This window comes from Eleutherodactylus coqui, chromosome 7, assembly GCF_035609145.1.
Source record: "Eleutherodactylus coqui strain aEleCoq1 chromosome 7, aEleCoq1.hap1, whole genome shotgun sequence".
NCBI lineage: Eukaryota > Metazoa > Chordata > Amphibia > Anura > Eleutherodactylidae > Eleutherodactylus > Eleutherodactylus coqui.
Window position 1 is genome coordinate 218924805 of NC_089843.1, and position 16821 is coordinate 218941625.

The 16821-nt window shown below is 47.4% G+C and overlaps 1 protein-coding gene across 1 annotated transcript in view; it reads left to right on the forward strand.

The window, feature by feature from the left end:
- Window positions 1–16821, forward strand: part of LOC136573598 (vomeronasal type-2 receptor 26-like) — a 115274-nt gene that overhangs the window by 73149 nt on the left and 25304 nt on the right. The window contains exon 6 of the mRNA XM_066574869.1: window positions 149–272. Coding sequence (XP_066430966.1) covers window positions 149–272 — 124 coding nt within the window. The remainder of the gene's footprint in view (window positions 1–148; window positions 273–16821) is intronic.

The following is a 16821-nucleotide window of genomic DNA, read 5'->3' on the forward strand; positions in this document are numbered from 1 at the left end:
AGAGCTGTACAGCCTTCAATCAGAATGTCTTCAGACGTCAGACAGTGGATTGGAATGGGTTAACATCATTATATAGTTTACATTCTCTCATCATACATTTGTGTTTTCTCTTTAACATCCCAGTAGAGGTTCTTGTCTTTCGCTTCAGATCCCAGTATCTCGCTGCTCGGACCAATGTTCACCTGGAAGCAGGAAGAAGACAAGAGAAACAATCTATTCCTGCTGCTATGACTGCAGCCCGTGTTCAGAAGGGGAGATATCCAATATAACAGGTATATGGTAGTACGAATAGTAGGACTGAGTTAGCAGTGGTGATGAGGACAATGATGCACTAAATGCTTTACATATGAAAAAGATAAATAATAGAATGGTAGAGCTGGAAGGGACCTCCTGGGTCATCCTCTCAGTGCAGGAAGAAAAATCTTCCTTTGTCCTTCATCTAAGGATAGGATATATGTGTAAATAATTCTTGTTCCGTCAATGGAGTTGCAAAGTAAAGGCCCATATAGATACAATGATTATCGCTCAAAAGATGTCGCTCAAGCAGGAGCTTGAGAAAGGAGCGTGAGAGCTCCGAAACTTACTGCACTACTTTGTCCTGTTCAATAAAGCTCCACTTTTTCAAGTCATTACCAACAAGCCTCTTCACCTCATTTGAGAAGTTATTGCACTTGACCGTACCCACGTATGGCCTTTTGACAGGGTGTTACCCTGAGCGCAGGATTTTTTTCTTTCATCAGTCAGATAAGTTATTCATGCATAATACAATTCCATGAACCTTAACCCTTTCCAATCCAATTTTTTTGCCACGTGCATTTTCCCCAGCTCCAATGTATTTTGTGCGGGACAGAGGTTGGTGGATTACTTGGAACAACATAGAAAACCACACAAATAAATTAACCTAATGATTTTATTAGCAATTTTAGATAAATTAAAATGTTTTTATTTATTTTGACTTATAATTTTTTAGCGTTTGATACTTTTTGAAACAAATTGCAGGATGAAGTCCAGGCTTCCTAGTACATGTTTCACAGTAAAAGGTGGTTTCTCTCCTTCCCCCTTTTTCATTTCTTTTGCTCACTATTATATGAGTAAGTGAGCTGGAAACAGCACTGAACAGCTCTGGATTCTTCATTTACTGAAAGCCAGATGTTCCTTCTCCTCTGCCCTGCTGCCCTGTATTCTCCGTCAATACAGGAGGGGAAAAAGAACATGAGTGCAGTCAGTAAATAAAGAGCCCAGCGCTTATCGGTGGTGATAGTGAATGCCCGAATGTGCTTCTCTCCCCCGCTCTGCTGCCGGAGGCCACCCGACACACTTTTATGTGTGTTAGTGAGCTGGAAACGGCACTGGACAGCGCTGGATTCTTCATTTACTGAAAGACAGATGTTCCTTCTCTGCTCTGCTGCCTGTATTTTTCATCAATACAGGAGGGGAGAAAGAACATGAGTGCAGTGAGTAAATGAGGAATAGAGGCTGTCCAGTGCTGTTTCCAGCTCACTTACACACATAAATGTTTCGGGTGGCCTCTGGCAGCAGAGCGGGGAAGGAAGCACATTCGGGCATTCACTATCAGCACTGATAAGCGCTGGGCTCTTCATTTACTGACTGCCCTCATGTTCTTTCTCCCCTCCTGTATTGTCGGAGAATACAGGGCAGCAGGGCAGAGGAGAAGAAACCTATGGCTTCCAGTAAATGAAGAAACCAGTGCTGTTCAGTGCTGTTTCCAGCTCACTTATTCACATAAGTGTGTCGGGTGACCTCCGGCAGCAGAGCGGGGAGAGGAAGCAGTGCAGAAGCAGCATGTCGGGTCTGTCCCAACATCGGAGCTATAGAGGAATGTAAAGAATAGAAGTCAGCAGGGCAGCATCCAATTAAAATCGTCTTCTTTATTAAGTTAGATACATCAAGGTAGAGCAAGCAGCCACGTATCGGCCCTATACATGGGTCTTTATCAAGCTTGATAAAGACCCATGTATAGGGTCGATACGTGGCTGCTTGCTCTACCTTGATGTATCTAACTTAATAAAGAAGAAAACTTTAATTGGATGCTGCCCTGCTGACTTCTATTCTCTACATTTAGGACTAACAGTGGACCCTTGGAGTCGGGTCCTAACTGGGCTTTGCATGGTACCTTGCACCAGTGGTGTTATTGAAACTTTGGAGTGCTGCTGCTATTCTCTTCTATTATCTGAGAGCTATAGATGAAAATGATGATGTCGGGACAGCCCCGACATTGGATTGGAAAGGGTTAATAGACTTATTACTCCATCCCTGATCAAACGCAATGACATAATCATCACCACCTGTAAATGGAATAGATAAACACATGTAGGTTATAATCAGTTTGGATGTGATTCTTCCCGAGAAACCACGTAATCTTGTAGATATGATACCTTTTAATGGCTAACAAAAATACATGATGTAGTAACAAGCTTGCAAACCAAGGCAGAGTCCTTCTTCAGGATAAATAGAATAGATCTGAAGAGGCATGAATATCTATACACACTTATGACACACATACTTATGACAAGGCACAGACATGGAAGCGATTGGTTTGCACTTAAAACAAATACTGCAACAGAGACAAACCTTTTTAACCAGACCGTGATGAGGGAGTGAAAGTTTTATGGTCCCTGTATTATGTTGGAGGGGTTCACCAGGCCAGCAGTCTTATCTGTGTTATAAATGTCTTATTTCAGCCATTCACCCATAAAGCCTCAGCAATAATTTAATCCTTCATTAAATGTGTCAGAAGTTGTTATAAATTTATATTCCCAAATTCTTTTATGGCTTTGTGATTTGGAACCACCTTTCAAGATCAGAAATCTCATATCTCCTATGTCATGTCCATGATTAGAAAAGTGCTCAGCCACTGGTGATTTTCTCTTTCTCTGTTGTATGGCAATAAGATCTCATCCTCGCTTTCAGTTTTGGTCCCGTTTCTCCAACATAAAGTCCCCCAACAGGACATTTACTACACATAATCAGGTACACAACATCAGGCGTGGAACCTGTGAATGCCTGCAGGATCCTGTTGTCCTGCTGTGTGTTGGGGATCCGTATCCTGTCCACGGTCAGTATATGTCAGCATGTCTAACAGTTCCTTACATTAAACGGGTAAGTTCCTTTTTGTATGTCAGAGGACAATGCACTCCTGATTATAAGGTTCCTCAAATTTGCCATTCATCTGTGTAAATGTCGCAATCATCTGCTGGTGTCTCATTCATGGGAATAGATCCAGGGAAATTAAGTTCTAGAAATTTGACAGTGTCATTTTGCTTGTGACTCTCGGGGCATTAGTCAGCGAGGGTATACTGTATAATTTTTAATAAAGGGGCAGAACTCTTCGAAGATTCCCTGAGGAGAGGATACTCTACCACCTACAGAGGAGTTAATGGAGAAGATATGGGATGAGATGAAAGAGGGTGAAGGGCCTTTGCCAGTAATTTTCCATATCTATTCCAATATTCGTAATATTTTGCCCACATCTTATCCCTAAAGCATAATGTTTTCTGTTTGAGAATTGATAAGACTTCATGGCTGAGGCCCGATATTTCTGCCATAATGTCTGAGGAAAGTGATTTATTGGCTTCTTCTTTAGTATTCTGAGTTTGTATAAGTTTAGAGTTTCTAATGGATCTAGCTTTTTTCAATCTTCTGCCATGGGAAATAAATATCCTCCTAAGGACACACTTTAGTGCTTCGCATTGGAAAGGAGCTAAGGTAAGTTCCTATTGATGATCATTTCAAAAATGTGTAATTAGTGTTTTTAATATCTGACATACAGAGAGCATCCTTTAGTAAAATATCATTGAGATGCCAATTGGGGCTCTTGATATTCCCAGAAGCGGTGGGTCTGGGAATATTGTTTTTTAGACGGTCATCCTTGTGTAGGGTATGGTGGAGTTTCTTTGCAATTTTCCTTAGTATCCCCAGTTGCAGATTGTAGGTCACTACTAGAGGTACATGATTGTTTATTTCCTTCTGTGTTTCGGAGTAGTTGATTCCTGGGTATCCTGGTGATTTGGTCATCAATTGAGGTGGGATGGTAGCCCTGGTTTAAAAATGTCCTTTTAAGATGGTATAAATGTCCCTGTCTGTCTGTTGGGTTGAAGCAGATCCGGCTGTATCTGATGGCCTGGCTATAGACAATGGACTTTTTGAAACATTTAGAATGGGAACTGTCCCATATGAGGTATGTAGGCCAATCATTTGGTTTTCGGTATAGGGATGTCTGCGCTGAGTTGTTTGAAATTTTTATGGTGGTGTTCAAAAAGTTGATTTCGGTATACAAGTAGCTTAATGTCAGCTTTATGGTGGGGTGGAATGCATTGAATTCCTTATGGAATTTGATTAATTCTTGTTTGGTGTTGGTCCAGATGATTATGATGTCATCAATATAGCAGAAATAGGCCAATAGTTTGCTGGAGCAGGAACCCAGAAAGTCACTCTCCAGTTTTGCTTTGAAAAGGTTGCCATATTGCAGTGCCATTTTACTGCCCATGTCGGTTCTAGTAAGTTGCAGGAAAATCTCTTTGCCAAAGTAGAAATAATTGTGTGTGAGGATGAATCTTGTGAGTTGTAACACAGATTCAGAAGCAACCCAATTGGCCTCAAGTTATGGCAGGCGGTAAGTCCATCTTCGTGTGAGATGATGAAATACAAGGATTCCACATTAAGAGTGGCCAGGATAGTGATATTGGGGAGGGGACCTATGGTTCACAGTTTATTCAGTAGGCCCATGGTATCTTGCAGGTAGCTGGTTGTGTTTATCACCAGTAGTTTGAGGATGCCTTCCACCCATCCTGAGATTCCTTCAGTTAGGGTTTCCACACCTGAGATAATTGGCCTCCCTGGGTCACCAGCTTTGTGTAGTTTTTGAAGCATGTAGAATGTTCCAATCCTGGGGTTCTCCGGGTCTTGATCCAATTTGTTGTAGTATCTGGTGTCCGTCAGCTGTCTGCCTGCTTCTTTCTTGTAGTCTGATGTATTCATGAGGATTATAGCACCACCCGTATCTGCAGGCTTAATGATGATCTCCTTGTTGCTCTTAAGTTCATAGATGGTCCTTCTTTCCTGCATATTGATATTAAATTTTTCCCTTTCACGCTTGTCCAATTCAGTAGATTGCACCACATTTCTAAAGGAATCTATATATATTTGTCCAAAGTGGGGTTGCGTCCAGGAGGGGGTGTCCAATCAGACTTCCTCTTGACCCCATATTCCTCCTGTGTTTATGTGCTTGAAAGTCCTGTGTCCTCTTTGTCATGAAAGAACTCTTTCAGTCTTGGTCTCCTGAAATATTCCTCCATGTCGCTACAGAGTTCTGATTTGTCAAGCGTTTTAGTGGGACAGAATGAAAGTCCCCTGAAGAGGTCGCTGAGCTCCACATTACATGGGTTGTGAGATGACAGATTGATAACACAACAGAAATTCAGAGACCATAAAACTTTCACTCCTTTATCAGTGCCTAGTTAAATGTGTTTGTCTCTGTTGTAGTATTTGTTTTAAGTGCAACCAATCACATCCATGTATGTGCCTTGTCATAAGTATGTATGTCATAAGTGTGTATAAATATTCATGCTTCTTTGGATCTATTTCATTTCAGCCTGAAGAAGAACCCGAGAGTTTCGTAAGCCCGCTATAACATCATGTATTTTTGTTAGCCATTAACCCCTTCATGACGCGGCTCTTTTTTTTCCATTTTCGTTTTTTCCTCCCGCCTTTAAAAAAATCCTAACTCCTTTATTTATCCATCGACGTTGCTGTATGATGGCTTGTTTTTTGCGGCATGAGTTTTAGTTTTTAATGGTGCTATTTAAAGTGCCATATAATGTACTGAAAATTATAGGTGGAGTAAAATGGAAAAAAAACCCCGACGTTCCACCATTTTCAGTGCGTCTTGTTTCTACGGCGCACAAACTGCAGCAAAAAGGACAAAACAACTTTATTCTATGGGTCAGTAGGATTCCTACGATACCAAACTTGTATAGTTTTTTTTTTAATATACTACTATTTTCTGCCATCATCTTGTGCGCGCAATAACTTTTTTATTTTTCCGTTGACATAGTTGAGCGAGGGCTCATCTTTTGCGGCATGTTCTGTAGTTTCCGATAGTACTAATTTGGAAAGCATACGACTTTTTGCTCGCTTTTTATTGCATTTTTTTCTGGGAGACAGGATAACAAAAAAAGTGCATTTCTGGCGTTCTTTATTTTTTTTTTCAGACGACGTTCATCATGTGGAAAAAATAGTGTGATACTTTGATAGATCAGACTTTTATGGCCGCAGCGATACCAAACATGTATTTTTATTTTTTGATTTAGATTTTTTAATAATAGATATGGCAAAAGGGGGGTGATATAAACTTTTATAACTTTTTTTTTTTCATAAAACTTTGTTTTGACTTTTTACTTTAAAGTCCCCCTGGGGGACTACAACATGTGATGCTTTGATCGCTCCTGCAGTATGACGTAATGCAATGGCATTACGTCATACTGCCATTTGACAGGCAGTCTATCAAGCCACCACACAGGGATGGCTTGATAGGCAGCATGCTAAGGCAGCCCTGGGGCTGGCAAGCAAAAGAGGAACCTTGACGTTGGGTTGCGAGCTTGTACCATCTTGCACACCTACCACTAATTTTTGCAATTTAACACCCTTGGTTATGAGGTTTATGATGTTCCATAAACGTGGTTCAAGGTGGACAATGTGGTAGATCAATACCTCATTGTTGTAGTCAGGACAGGGCACCTAAACCAAATAATTGTACAGTGTCAGGTTCCCTTTTCATCTTGGCATGTTCCATTGAATCACAGCATACATTGTTCACACATCTTACTATTTTATTGTATTGTCTGGTGGCAAAAGTCCCTATTTTACAATTGCTTTTGGTATGCTTGCTGATGGTGTTGTCTCGCCCACAGAAATCATCATGTAAAGAGCTTGTTCCCTCAAGCTATAAAATGGTCCCTAATACCACAACATGGATGTGCAGGGATGTGTACATTTTTGGATTTCCCTTCCTAATACATGCACATGGATAGAAGCAACCCTGTTTCAGTTCAACCTATTTAATTGCTCAAGTAATGAGCGTGCACTACTGCTTTCCTTGTTTGCTTTTGGCTGAACTAACACGTGGCTTTGAGCTGTCTCTGCTAACATGTAAACTGGTGCCTTCATAGTTTGGGTGTGTCTTCATTACATAGCAAAATTTCATTCTCAGGAAATTTTCAAGTAAGCCATTACCTTGTATTTTGGAACTGTGTTATGTGCAGCGGGCGTCCCTGCTTATGTAATTGTGTAAAATTAGAGATGAGCGAACGTGTTCTTCCGAGCTTGATATTCGTGCGAATATTAGGGTGTTCGGGATGTTCGTTATTCGTAACGAACACCATGCGGTGTTCTGGTTATTTTCACTTCCTTCCCTGAGACGTTAGCGCGCTTTTCTGGCCAATTGAAAGACAGGGAAGGCATTACAACTTCCCCCTGTGACGTTCAAGCCCTATACCACCCCCCTGCAGTGAGTGGCTGGGGAGATCAGGTGTCACCCGAACATAAAAGTCGGCCCCTCCCGCGGCTCGCCTCAGATGCGGTGTGAGTTAGATGAGGGACAGTGCTGTTTGTACCGGAGCTGCTGTAGGGAAAGAATTGGTAGTTAGTGTAGGCTTCAAGACCCCCCAAAGGTCCTTATTAGGGCCACTGATAGCTGTGTGTTGGCTGCTGTTAGCAGTGGCAAATTTTTTTTTCTCAAAATCGCCTCTGCAGACCGTTGCACCTGGCATTAGGGACAGAAGTGCTGCATAGGCAGGGAGAGTGTTAGGAGTGAGTGTAGCCTTCAAGAACCTCAACGGTCCTTTCTAGGGCCATATTTATCCGTGTGCAGTACTGTCCAGGCTGCTGTTAGCTGTGCTGCATTTTTTTTTGCTTCTCAAAATCGCCTCTGCAGACCATTGCACCCTCCATTGATACTGCAGGGAAAGAATTGTATAGGCAGGGCCACAACACAGTTGTTATTCATTGAATATACGCAGTGCTGCCTTTTGGTGCCAAAAAACTGAAAACAAATCTATTTGTCCAGCCTCTGTCCGTCCTAAGGGCGGTGGACACGTGTGAGCTGCGTGAACAACATTGCTAAATCAGACGCACCCAGCTACGCTTTACTGCTGGCTTCGCCATTTGCTTTCCTTAATTGGGAAAAAAATACCTGCTCTGCCAGAGTTATAATAACTCTGCTACCCTCACGTTCTGTGACACATAAGCAGGGAAACAGCACAGTTATTAAACTTCTCATGTTCATTGAATATACGCAGTGCTGCCTTTTGGTGGAAAAAAACTGAAAACAAATCTATTTGTCCAGCCTCTGTCCGTCCTAAGGGCGGTGGACACGTGTGAGCTGCGTGAACAACATTGCTAAATCAGACGCACCCAGCTACGCTTTACTGCTGGCTTCGCCATTTGCTTTCCTTAATTGGGAAAAAAATACCTGCTCTGCCAGAGTTATAATAACTCTGCTACCCTCACGTTCTGTGACACATAAGCAGGGACACAGCACAGTTATTAAACTTCTCATGTTCATTGAATATACGCAGTGCTGCCTTTTGGTGGAAAAAAACTGAAAACAAATCTATTTGTCCAGCCTCTGTCCGTCCTAAGGGCGGTGGACACGTGTGAGCTGCGTGAACAACATTGCTAAATCAGACGCACCCAGCTACGCTTTACTGCTGGCTTCGCCATTTGCTTTCCTTAATTGGGAAAAAAATACCTGCTCTCCAAGAGTTATAATAACTCTGCTACCTTCACGTTCTGTGACACATTAGCAGGGACACAGCACAGTTATTAAACTTAGATAATTCATTCACTAGAGGCAGTGGGGCCTTTCGTTTTCCAAAAAGGGCAAAAATTATATTTGGCCTGCAGTCTTGCGCCAATTTATTTCCTGCCTGTAAAATCAAATCACTGGTAATACAGCATGCTGAGGGGTAGGGGTAGGCCTAGAGGACGTGGACGCGGCCGAGGACGCGGAGGGCCAAGTCAGGGTGTGGGCACAGCCCGAGCTCCTGATCCCGGTGTGTCGCAGCCGACTGCTGCGCGATTAGGAGAGAGGCACGTTTCTGGCGTCCCCACATTCATCGCCCAATTAATGGGTCCACGCGGGAGACGGTTATTAGAAAATGAGCAGTGTGAGCAGGTCCTGTCCTGGATGGCAGAAAGTGCTTCGAGCAACCTATCGTCTACCCGCAGTTCTGCGCCGTCCACTGCTGCCAATCCGAATCCTCTGTCTGCTGCTCCTCCTTCCTCCCAGCCTCCTCACTCCACTACAATAACACCTGCTCAGGAGCGGGAACACTCCCAGGAACTGTTCTCGGGCCCCTGCTTAGATTGGGCAGCAGCGGTTCCTCTCCCACCAGAGGAGTTTATCGTCACTGATGCCCAACCATTCGAAAGTTCCCGGGGTCCGGGGGAAGAGGCTGGGGACTTCCGCCAACTGTCTCAACAACTTTCTGTGGGTGAGGAGGACGATGACGATCAGACACAGTTGTCTTGCAGTGAGGTAGTAGTAAGGGCAGTAAGTCCGAGGGAGCAGCGCACAGAGGATTCGGAGGAAGAGTAGCAGGACGATGAGGTGACTGACCCCACCTGGTGTGCAACGCTTACTCAGGAGGACAGGTCTTCAGAGGGGGAGTCAAGGGCATCAGCAGGGCAGGTTGCAAGAGGCAGTGCGGTGGCCAGGGGTAGAGGCAGGGCCAGACCGAATAATCCACCAAGTGTTTCCCAAAGCGCCCCCTCGCGCCATGCCACCCTGCAGAGGCCGAGGTGCTCTAAGGTCTGGCAGTTTTTCACAGAGACGCCTGACGACCGACGAACAGTGGTGTGCAACCTTTGTTGCGCAAAGCTCAGCCGGGGAGCCAACACCAACAGCCTCACCACCACCACCATGCGCAGACATATGATGGCCAAGCACCCCACAAGGTGGGACGAAGGCCGTTCACCGCCTCCGGTTTGCACCCCTGCCTCTCCCCCTGTGCCCCAACCTGCCACTGAGATGCAACCCCCCTCTCAGGACACAGGCACTACCGCCTCATGGCCTGCACCCACACCCTCATCTCCGCTGTCCTCGGCCCCATCCAGCAGTGTAGTTCAGCGCACCGTTCAGCCGTCGCTTGCGCAAGTGTTCGAGCGCAAGCGCAAGTACGCCGCCACGCACCCGCACGCTCAAACGTTAACCGTCCGCATAGCAAAATTCATCAGCCTTGAGATGCTGCCGTATAGGGTTGTGGAAACTGAGTCCTTCAAAAGTATCATGGAGGCGACGGCCCCGCGCTACTCAGTTCCCAGTCGCCACTACTTTTCCCGATGTGCCGTCCCAGCCCTGCACGACCACGTCTCCCGCAACATTGTGCGCGCCCTCACCAACGCGGTTACTGCCACGGTCCACTTAACTACGGACACGTGGACAAGCACAGGCGGGCAGGGCCACTACATCTCCCTGACGGCACATTGGGTGAATTTAGTGGAGGCTGGGACAGAGTCAGAGCCTGGGACCGCTCACGTCCTACCCACCCCCAGAATTGCGGGCCCCAGCTCGGTGCTGGTATCTGCGGAGGTGTATGCTTCCTCCACTAAAGCACCCTCCTCCTCCTCCTCCTCTGTCTCGCAATCAAGATGTGTTAGCAGCAGCATGTCGCCAGCAGTCGGTGTCGCGCGGTGTGGCAGCACAGCGGTGGGCAAGCGTCAGCAGGCCGTGCTGAAACTACTCAGCTTAGGCGATAAGAGGCACACGGCCCACGAACTGCTGCAGGGTCTGACACAGCAGACCGACCGCTGGCTTGCGCCGCTGAGCCTCCAACCGGGCATGGTCGTGTGTGACAACGGGCGTAACCTGGTGGCGGCTCTGCAGCTCGGCAGCCTCACGCACGTGCCATGCCTGGCCCACGTCTTTAATTTGGTGGTTCAGCGGTTTCTGAAAAGCTACCCACGCTTGTCAGACCTGCTCGTAAAGGCGCGCCGGCTCTGCGCACATTTCCGCAAGTCCCACACGTACGCTGCCACCCTGCGCACCCTGCAACATCACTTTAAGCTGCCAGTGCACCGACTGCTTTGCGACGTGCCCACACGGTGGAACTCTACGCTCCACATGTTGGCCAGGCTCTATGAACAACGTAGAGCTATAGTCGAATACCAACTCCAACATGGGCGGCGCAGTGGGAGTCAGCCTCCTCAATTCCTTTCAGAAGAGTGGGCCTGGTTGGCAGACATCTGCCATGTCCTTGGTAATTTTGAGGAGTCTACCCAGGTGGTGAGCGGCGATGCTACAATCATTAGCGTCACCATTCCTCTGCTATGCATCTTGAGAAATTCCCTGCAAACCATAAAGGCAGCTGCTTTGCGCTCGGAAACGGGGGCGGGGGAAGACAGTATGCCGCTGGATAGTCAGGGCACGCTCCTGTCTATTTCTCAGCGCGTACAGGAGGAGGAGGAGGAGCATGAGGAGGATGAGGAGGAGGGGGAAGAGACAGCTTGGCCCGCTGCTGACGGTACACCGGCTGATTGCCTGTCATCCTTTCAGCGTGTATGGCCTGAGGAGGAGGAGGAGGAGGAGGATCCTGATAGTGATCTTCCTAGTGAAGACAGCCATGTGTTGCGTACAGGTACCCTGGCACACATGGCTGACTTCATGTTAGGATGCCTTTCTCGTGACCCTTGCGTTACACGCATTCTGGCCACGACGGATTACTGGGTGTACACACTGCTCGATCCACGGTATAAGGAGAACCTGCCCACTCTGATTCCCGAAGAGGAAAGGGGTTCGAGAGTGTTGCTATACCACAGGACCCTTGCGGACAAGCTGATGGTAAAATTCCCAGCCGACAGCGCTAGTGGCAGAAGGCGCAGTACCGAGGGCAAGGTAGCAGGGGATGTGCGTAGATCGAGCAGCATGTACATCCCAGGCAGTGCAACAGTCTTTAAGGGCCTGGCCAGCTTTATGGCTCCCCACCAAGACTGTGTCACCGCTCCCCAGTCACGGCTGAGTCGGCGGGAGCACTGTAAAAGGATGGTGAGGGAGTACGTAGCGGATCGCACGACCATCCTTGGTGACGCCTCTGCCCCCTACAACTACTGGGTGTCGAAGCTGGACACGTGGCCTGAACTAGCGCTGTATGCCCTGGAGGTGCTTGCTTGTCCTGCGGCTAGCGTCTTGTCGGAGAGGGTGTTTAGTGCGGCTGGGGGAATCATCACCGATAAGCGTAGCCGCTTGTCAACCGACAGTGCCGACAGGCTAACACTCATCAAGATGAACAAAGGCTGGATTTCGCCAGACTTCTGTTCTCCACCAGCGGACAGCAGCGATACGTAAGCAATACGTAGGCTGCACCCGCGGATGGAAGCTACGTTCTCTCTCACCATCCAAAACGGGGACATTTCTGCTTCATCAATCTGTGTCTAATATTCCTCCTCCTCCTCCTGCTCCTCCTCCTGAAACCTCACGTAATCACGCTGAACGGGCAATTTTTCTTAGGGCCACAAGGCTCACTCAAATAATTTTTCTGAACAATTTTTATAAGTTTCAATGCGCTTAAAAGCGTTGGAACTTTAACTTGAACCAATTTTTCGTTACACTGGGCTGCCTCCAGGCCTAGTTACCACTTAAGCCACATTAACCAAAGCGATTCACCTGCCATCTTGGTTGGGCATGGCCAATTTTTACTGAGGTACATTAGTACTGTTGGTACACCAATTTTTTGGGGCCCTCACCTACAGTGTAATCATAGTAATTTCTATGTTCTTCGCCTGCACTCATGGTACAGAAAGGTGTGTGGGGTTGGCCTACAGTTTAGCTACATAAATGTAACTTGTGCCTTGGCTATACTAAGGCTACTGAAATGGAACGAAGACTGCGCTCCCGCTATACTGCTGCTTCAGAATTGTTAATGGGGCCTGTCCTGAGTGCTACTATTGCTTACATGGAACGAAGACTGCGCTCCCGCTATACTGCTGCTTCAGAATTGTTAATGGGGCCTGTCCTGAGTGCTACTATTGCTTACATGGAACGAAGACTGCGCTCCCGCTATACTGCTGCTTCAGAATTGTTAATGGGGCCTGTCCTGAGTGCTACTATTGCTTACATGGAACGAAGACTGCGCTCCCGCTATACTGCTGCTTCAGAATTGTTAATGGGGCCTGTCCTGAGTGCTACTATTGCTTACATGGAACGAAGACTGCGCTCCCGCTATACTGCTGCTTCAGAATTGTTAATGGGGCCTGTCTTTAGTGCTACTATTGCTGACATGGAACGGACACGTGGAGAGGACACGTAGTGCCTCAAAAACATCCCCCTCCTCCTCCAACAGGGAAAACATTGTTGGCAAATGCCTTTGCATTGGTTCGTCTGGTGGCAGTCCAAGAATTTCACCTTTACCGACACAACAAGAGAGCCCCCACACCATCCCCCCGCCACGGCCCACTTAATCCTGGCCACATTCCGAAAACCAACAAAATACAACCGTGCTACTAGGTCCGCAGTCACCACCACATTACCACCAACGCGGTTACTGTTAAGGTGCATATTACCAGTCTGACTGGGGCATGCAGACACCTTGACAGAATGAATAGTGTGTGGCACATAGCTTCCCCATTGCTATGCCCATGTGTGCAGCTCCTGATGGCGGTGGCACAGGATTCTATTTCTCATTGCTTCTGTACAGCATTGTGGGCTATCGCCCCGCCCCTATTAAAGAGGGTCGCTGCCTAGCCGTGCCAACCCTCTGCAGTGTGTGCCTGCGGTTCCTCCTCATGGCAGACGCACTTCTAAATAGACATGAGTGTGGCGTGGCATGAGGGCAGCTGAAGGCTGCGCAGGGACACTTTGGTGTGCGCTGTGGGGGGGAGGGGGGGCGGTTGGGCAGCATGTAACCCAGGAGAAGTGGCAGTGGAGTGTCATCCAGGCAGTGATTGTGCTTTGTTGTAGCTAGTGTGGTGCTTAGCAAAGGTATGCCATGCTAATGAGGGCTTTTCAGAAGTAAAAGTTGTTGGGAGGGGGGGGGGGGCCCACTCTTGCCGGTATTGTGGCTTAATAGTGGGACCTGTGAACTTGAGATGCAGCCCAACATGTAGCCCCTCGCCTGCCCTATCCGTCACTGTGTCATTCCCATCACTTTGTTGAATTGCCCAGATTTTCACACATGAAAACCTTAGCGAGCATCGGCGAAATACAAAAATGCTCTGGTCGCCCATTGACTTCAATGGGGTTCGTTGTTCGAAACGAACCCTCGAGCATCCCGGGAAGTTCGTTCCGAATAACGAACACCCGAACATTTTGGTGTTCGCTCATCTCTATTTAAAATGTGTTTGTGCCGTTGAACAACACAGTAGTGTTAATGCGTTTCCACAGGACATCCTTGAGACGTTGTCTGGAGATTGTCCACAATCGTCTACAAAGCTCATGTGCATTGTCAGTTATACACAATGCTGCAAACATGCACCAACAGCGTGTTGTTTGGCTTTGCATAAAAAGTCAGTGTAGCTTAACACCAGTGTTGTCAGCATACAGGCACAACGAATGTCCTCAGTAGAGATGAGCGAGTACCAAAATGCTCGGGTGCTCGTTGCTTGAGTCGAACTTTCCGCGATGCTCAAGAGCTCGTTTCGAGTAACGAACCCCATTGAAGTCAATGGGCGACTCGAGCATTTTTGTATGGGACCGATGCTCCACATAGGTCTTCACTTGTGAAACTCTGGAAGACATCTGAAAGTCATGGAAACACCACAGAAACGGATAGGGAAGGGCAGGGGCATTTCAAGCTCCCAGGTCCCACTATTAAGCCACAATGGGGGCTAGAGTCTGCCCAGCCCCCTAACAATTTTTACTTCAGACAAACCCTCATTAGCAAGGGAAACCATAGCTAAGCACCACACTACCTGCAACCAAGGACAATCACTGCCTGCGGGTCACACCGCTGTCACTTCTCCTGGGTTACATGCTGCCCAACCCCCCGCACGACCCTGCGTCCACAGCGCACACAAAAATGTCCCTGTGCAGCCTTCAGCTGCCCTTATGCCACACGCTCGCTTCATAGCCACACCACCCTCATGTCTATTTCTAAGTGCGTCTGCGATGAGGAGGAACCAGAGGCACACAGTGCAGAGGGTTGGCAGGGCCAGGCAGCGACTCTCTTTGAAAGGGAGAGGGGGGGGCGATAGCCCACAATGCTGTTGAGAATCGATGATAAATCGATGTACGATCATCATTCCAATCCCGTGCCACCTCCGTCGCAAAATTGTCAGGAGCCGCAAACGTGCGCATAAAGGGGACTCAGGTGCCAGCCCAGCACTTCTACACATCTCCGCAATGCAGCAATACTCTGTGTGGAAAGTATGTGAGCGGGCCCTGTGTCAGGCTCGGTCCCAGCAAACACCTTGTATGGCCCAAGGTGTCGCAAGTGACATAACAATGGGGAATCCATGTGCCCACACACTACTCATTCTGTTTGGGTGCCGGATACCTCATCGACGACTCAAGGGGAAAGCCATCTGCACTCTGCACCCTACCCAAGTCAGTCAGTGACTTTGTGCCAGACAGGTAAAACACCGCTATGGAAAGTCTGTGTGCACCCACAGCAAAGGTGGCTCCTAGGCAACCCAAGACATGAACCATGAAGAAATCAGAGTGCCCAAACATGCCAGGCTTTCACTGCGCCAAGGACATAGGCCTCTGCACAAACCCTCAGCTATCGCGGGCATGGAGCGGACTCCGATGCTAGTGCAGCTGTGAACGTCTCATTAGTGCAGTATCGCTCCTCTTGTTTGGCCCAAAGCTGTGCCCCGGATAAGTATCGCTCCTCTTGTTTGGCCCAAAGCTGTGCCCCGGATAACTGTGGTAACGCGAGAGAAAATACATGTTGGCCTCGTCACACAATTCATGCCCTAGTCAGTCAGGGTATTAGTCCCAGATAGGTAGAACACTGCGATGGGAAGACTTAGTGCACCCATAGTATAGATAGACCCCTGTAACATTCCAGTAGCAAAGGTATAAGAAGACCCCAGTAACATTTCTTTAGCAGAAGTATAGCCAGACCCCTGTAACATTTAGGTTGCAGAAGTATGGGCAGACCCCAGTAACACTTATGTAGCAGACGTATAGGCAGACCCCTGTAACATTTATGTAGCAGAAGTATAGGCAGACCCGAGTAATATTTCTGTAGCAACAGTTAAGACAGACCCCAGTAACATTTTTGGAGCAGAAGTTGAGGCAGACCACTGTAACATTTATGTGGCAGAAGTATAGGCAGACCCCTGTAACATTTCTGTAGCAGAAGTATAGGCAGACCCCAGTAACATTTCTGTAGCAGAAGTATAGGCAGACCCTTGTAACATTTTTGTGGCAAAAGTATAGAAAGACCCTGTAACTTTTCTGTAGCTAAAGTATAGGCAGACTCCAGTAACATTTCTGTAGCAGAAGTATAGGCAGACCCCTGTAACATTTATGTGGCAGAAGTATAGGCAGACCCCTGTAGCGGTGGTACGATCGGCTACGTACTCCCTCACCATCTTTTTAGTGTGCTCCCTCCGACTCAGCCTTGACTGGGGAGTGGTGACGTGGTCTTGCTAGGGAGCCATAAAGCTGGAAAGGCCTTGGAGAGTGTTCCCCTGCCTGCGCTGAACATGCTGCCTGATCTCCGCACCTCCCCTGCTACTTGGCCCTTGGAACTGCACCTTCTGCCACTAGTGCTGTCAGATGGGAAGTTTAGCATCAGTTTGTCCACAGCCCATACACGCTGAACAAATGAGAGGCAAGCAGCATGGGTACCCTCTGCAGTG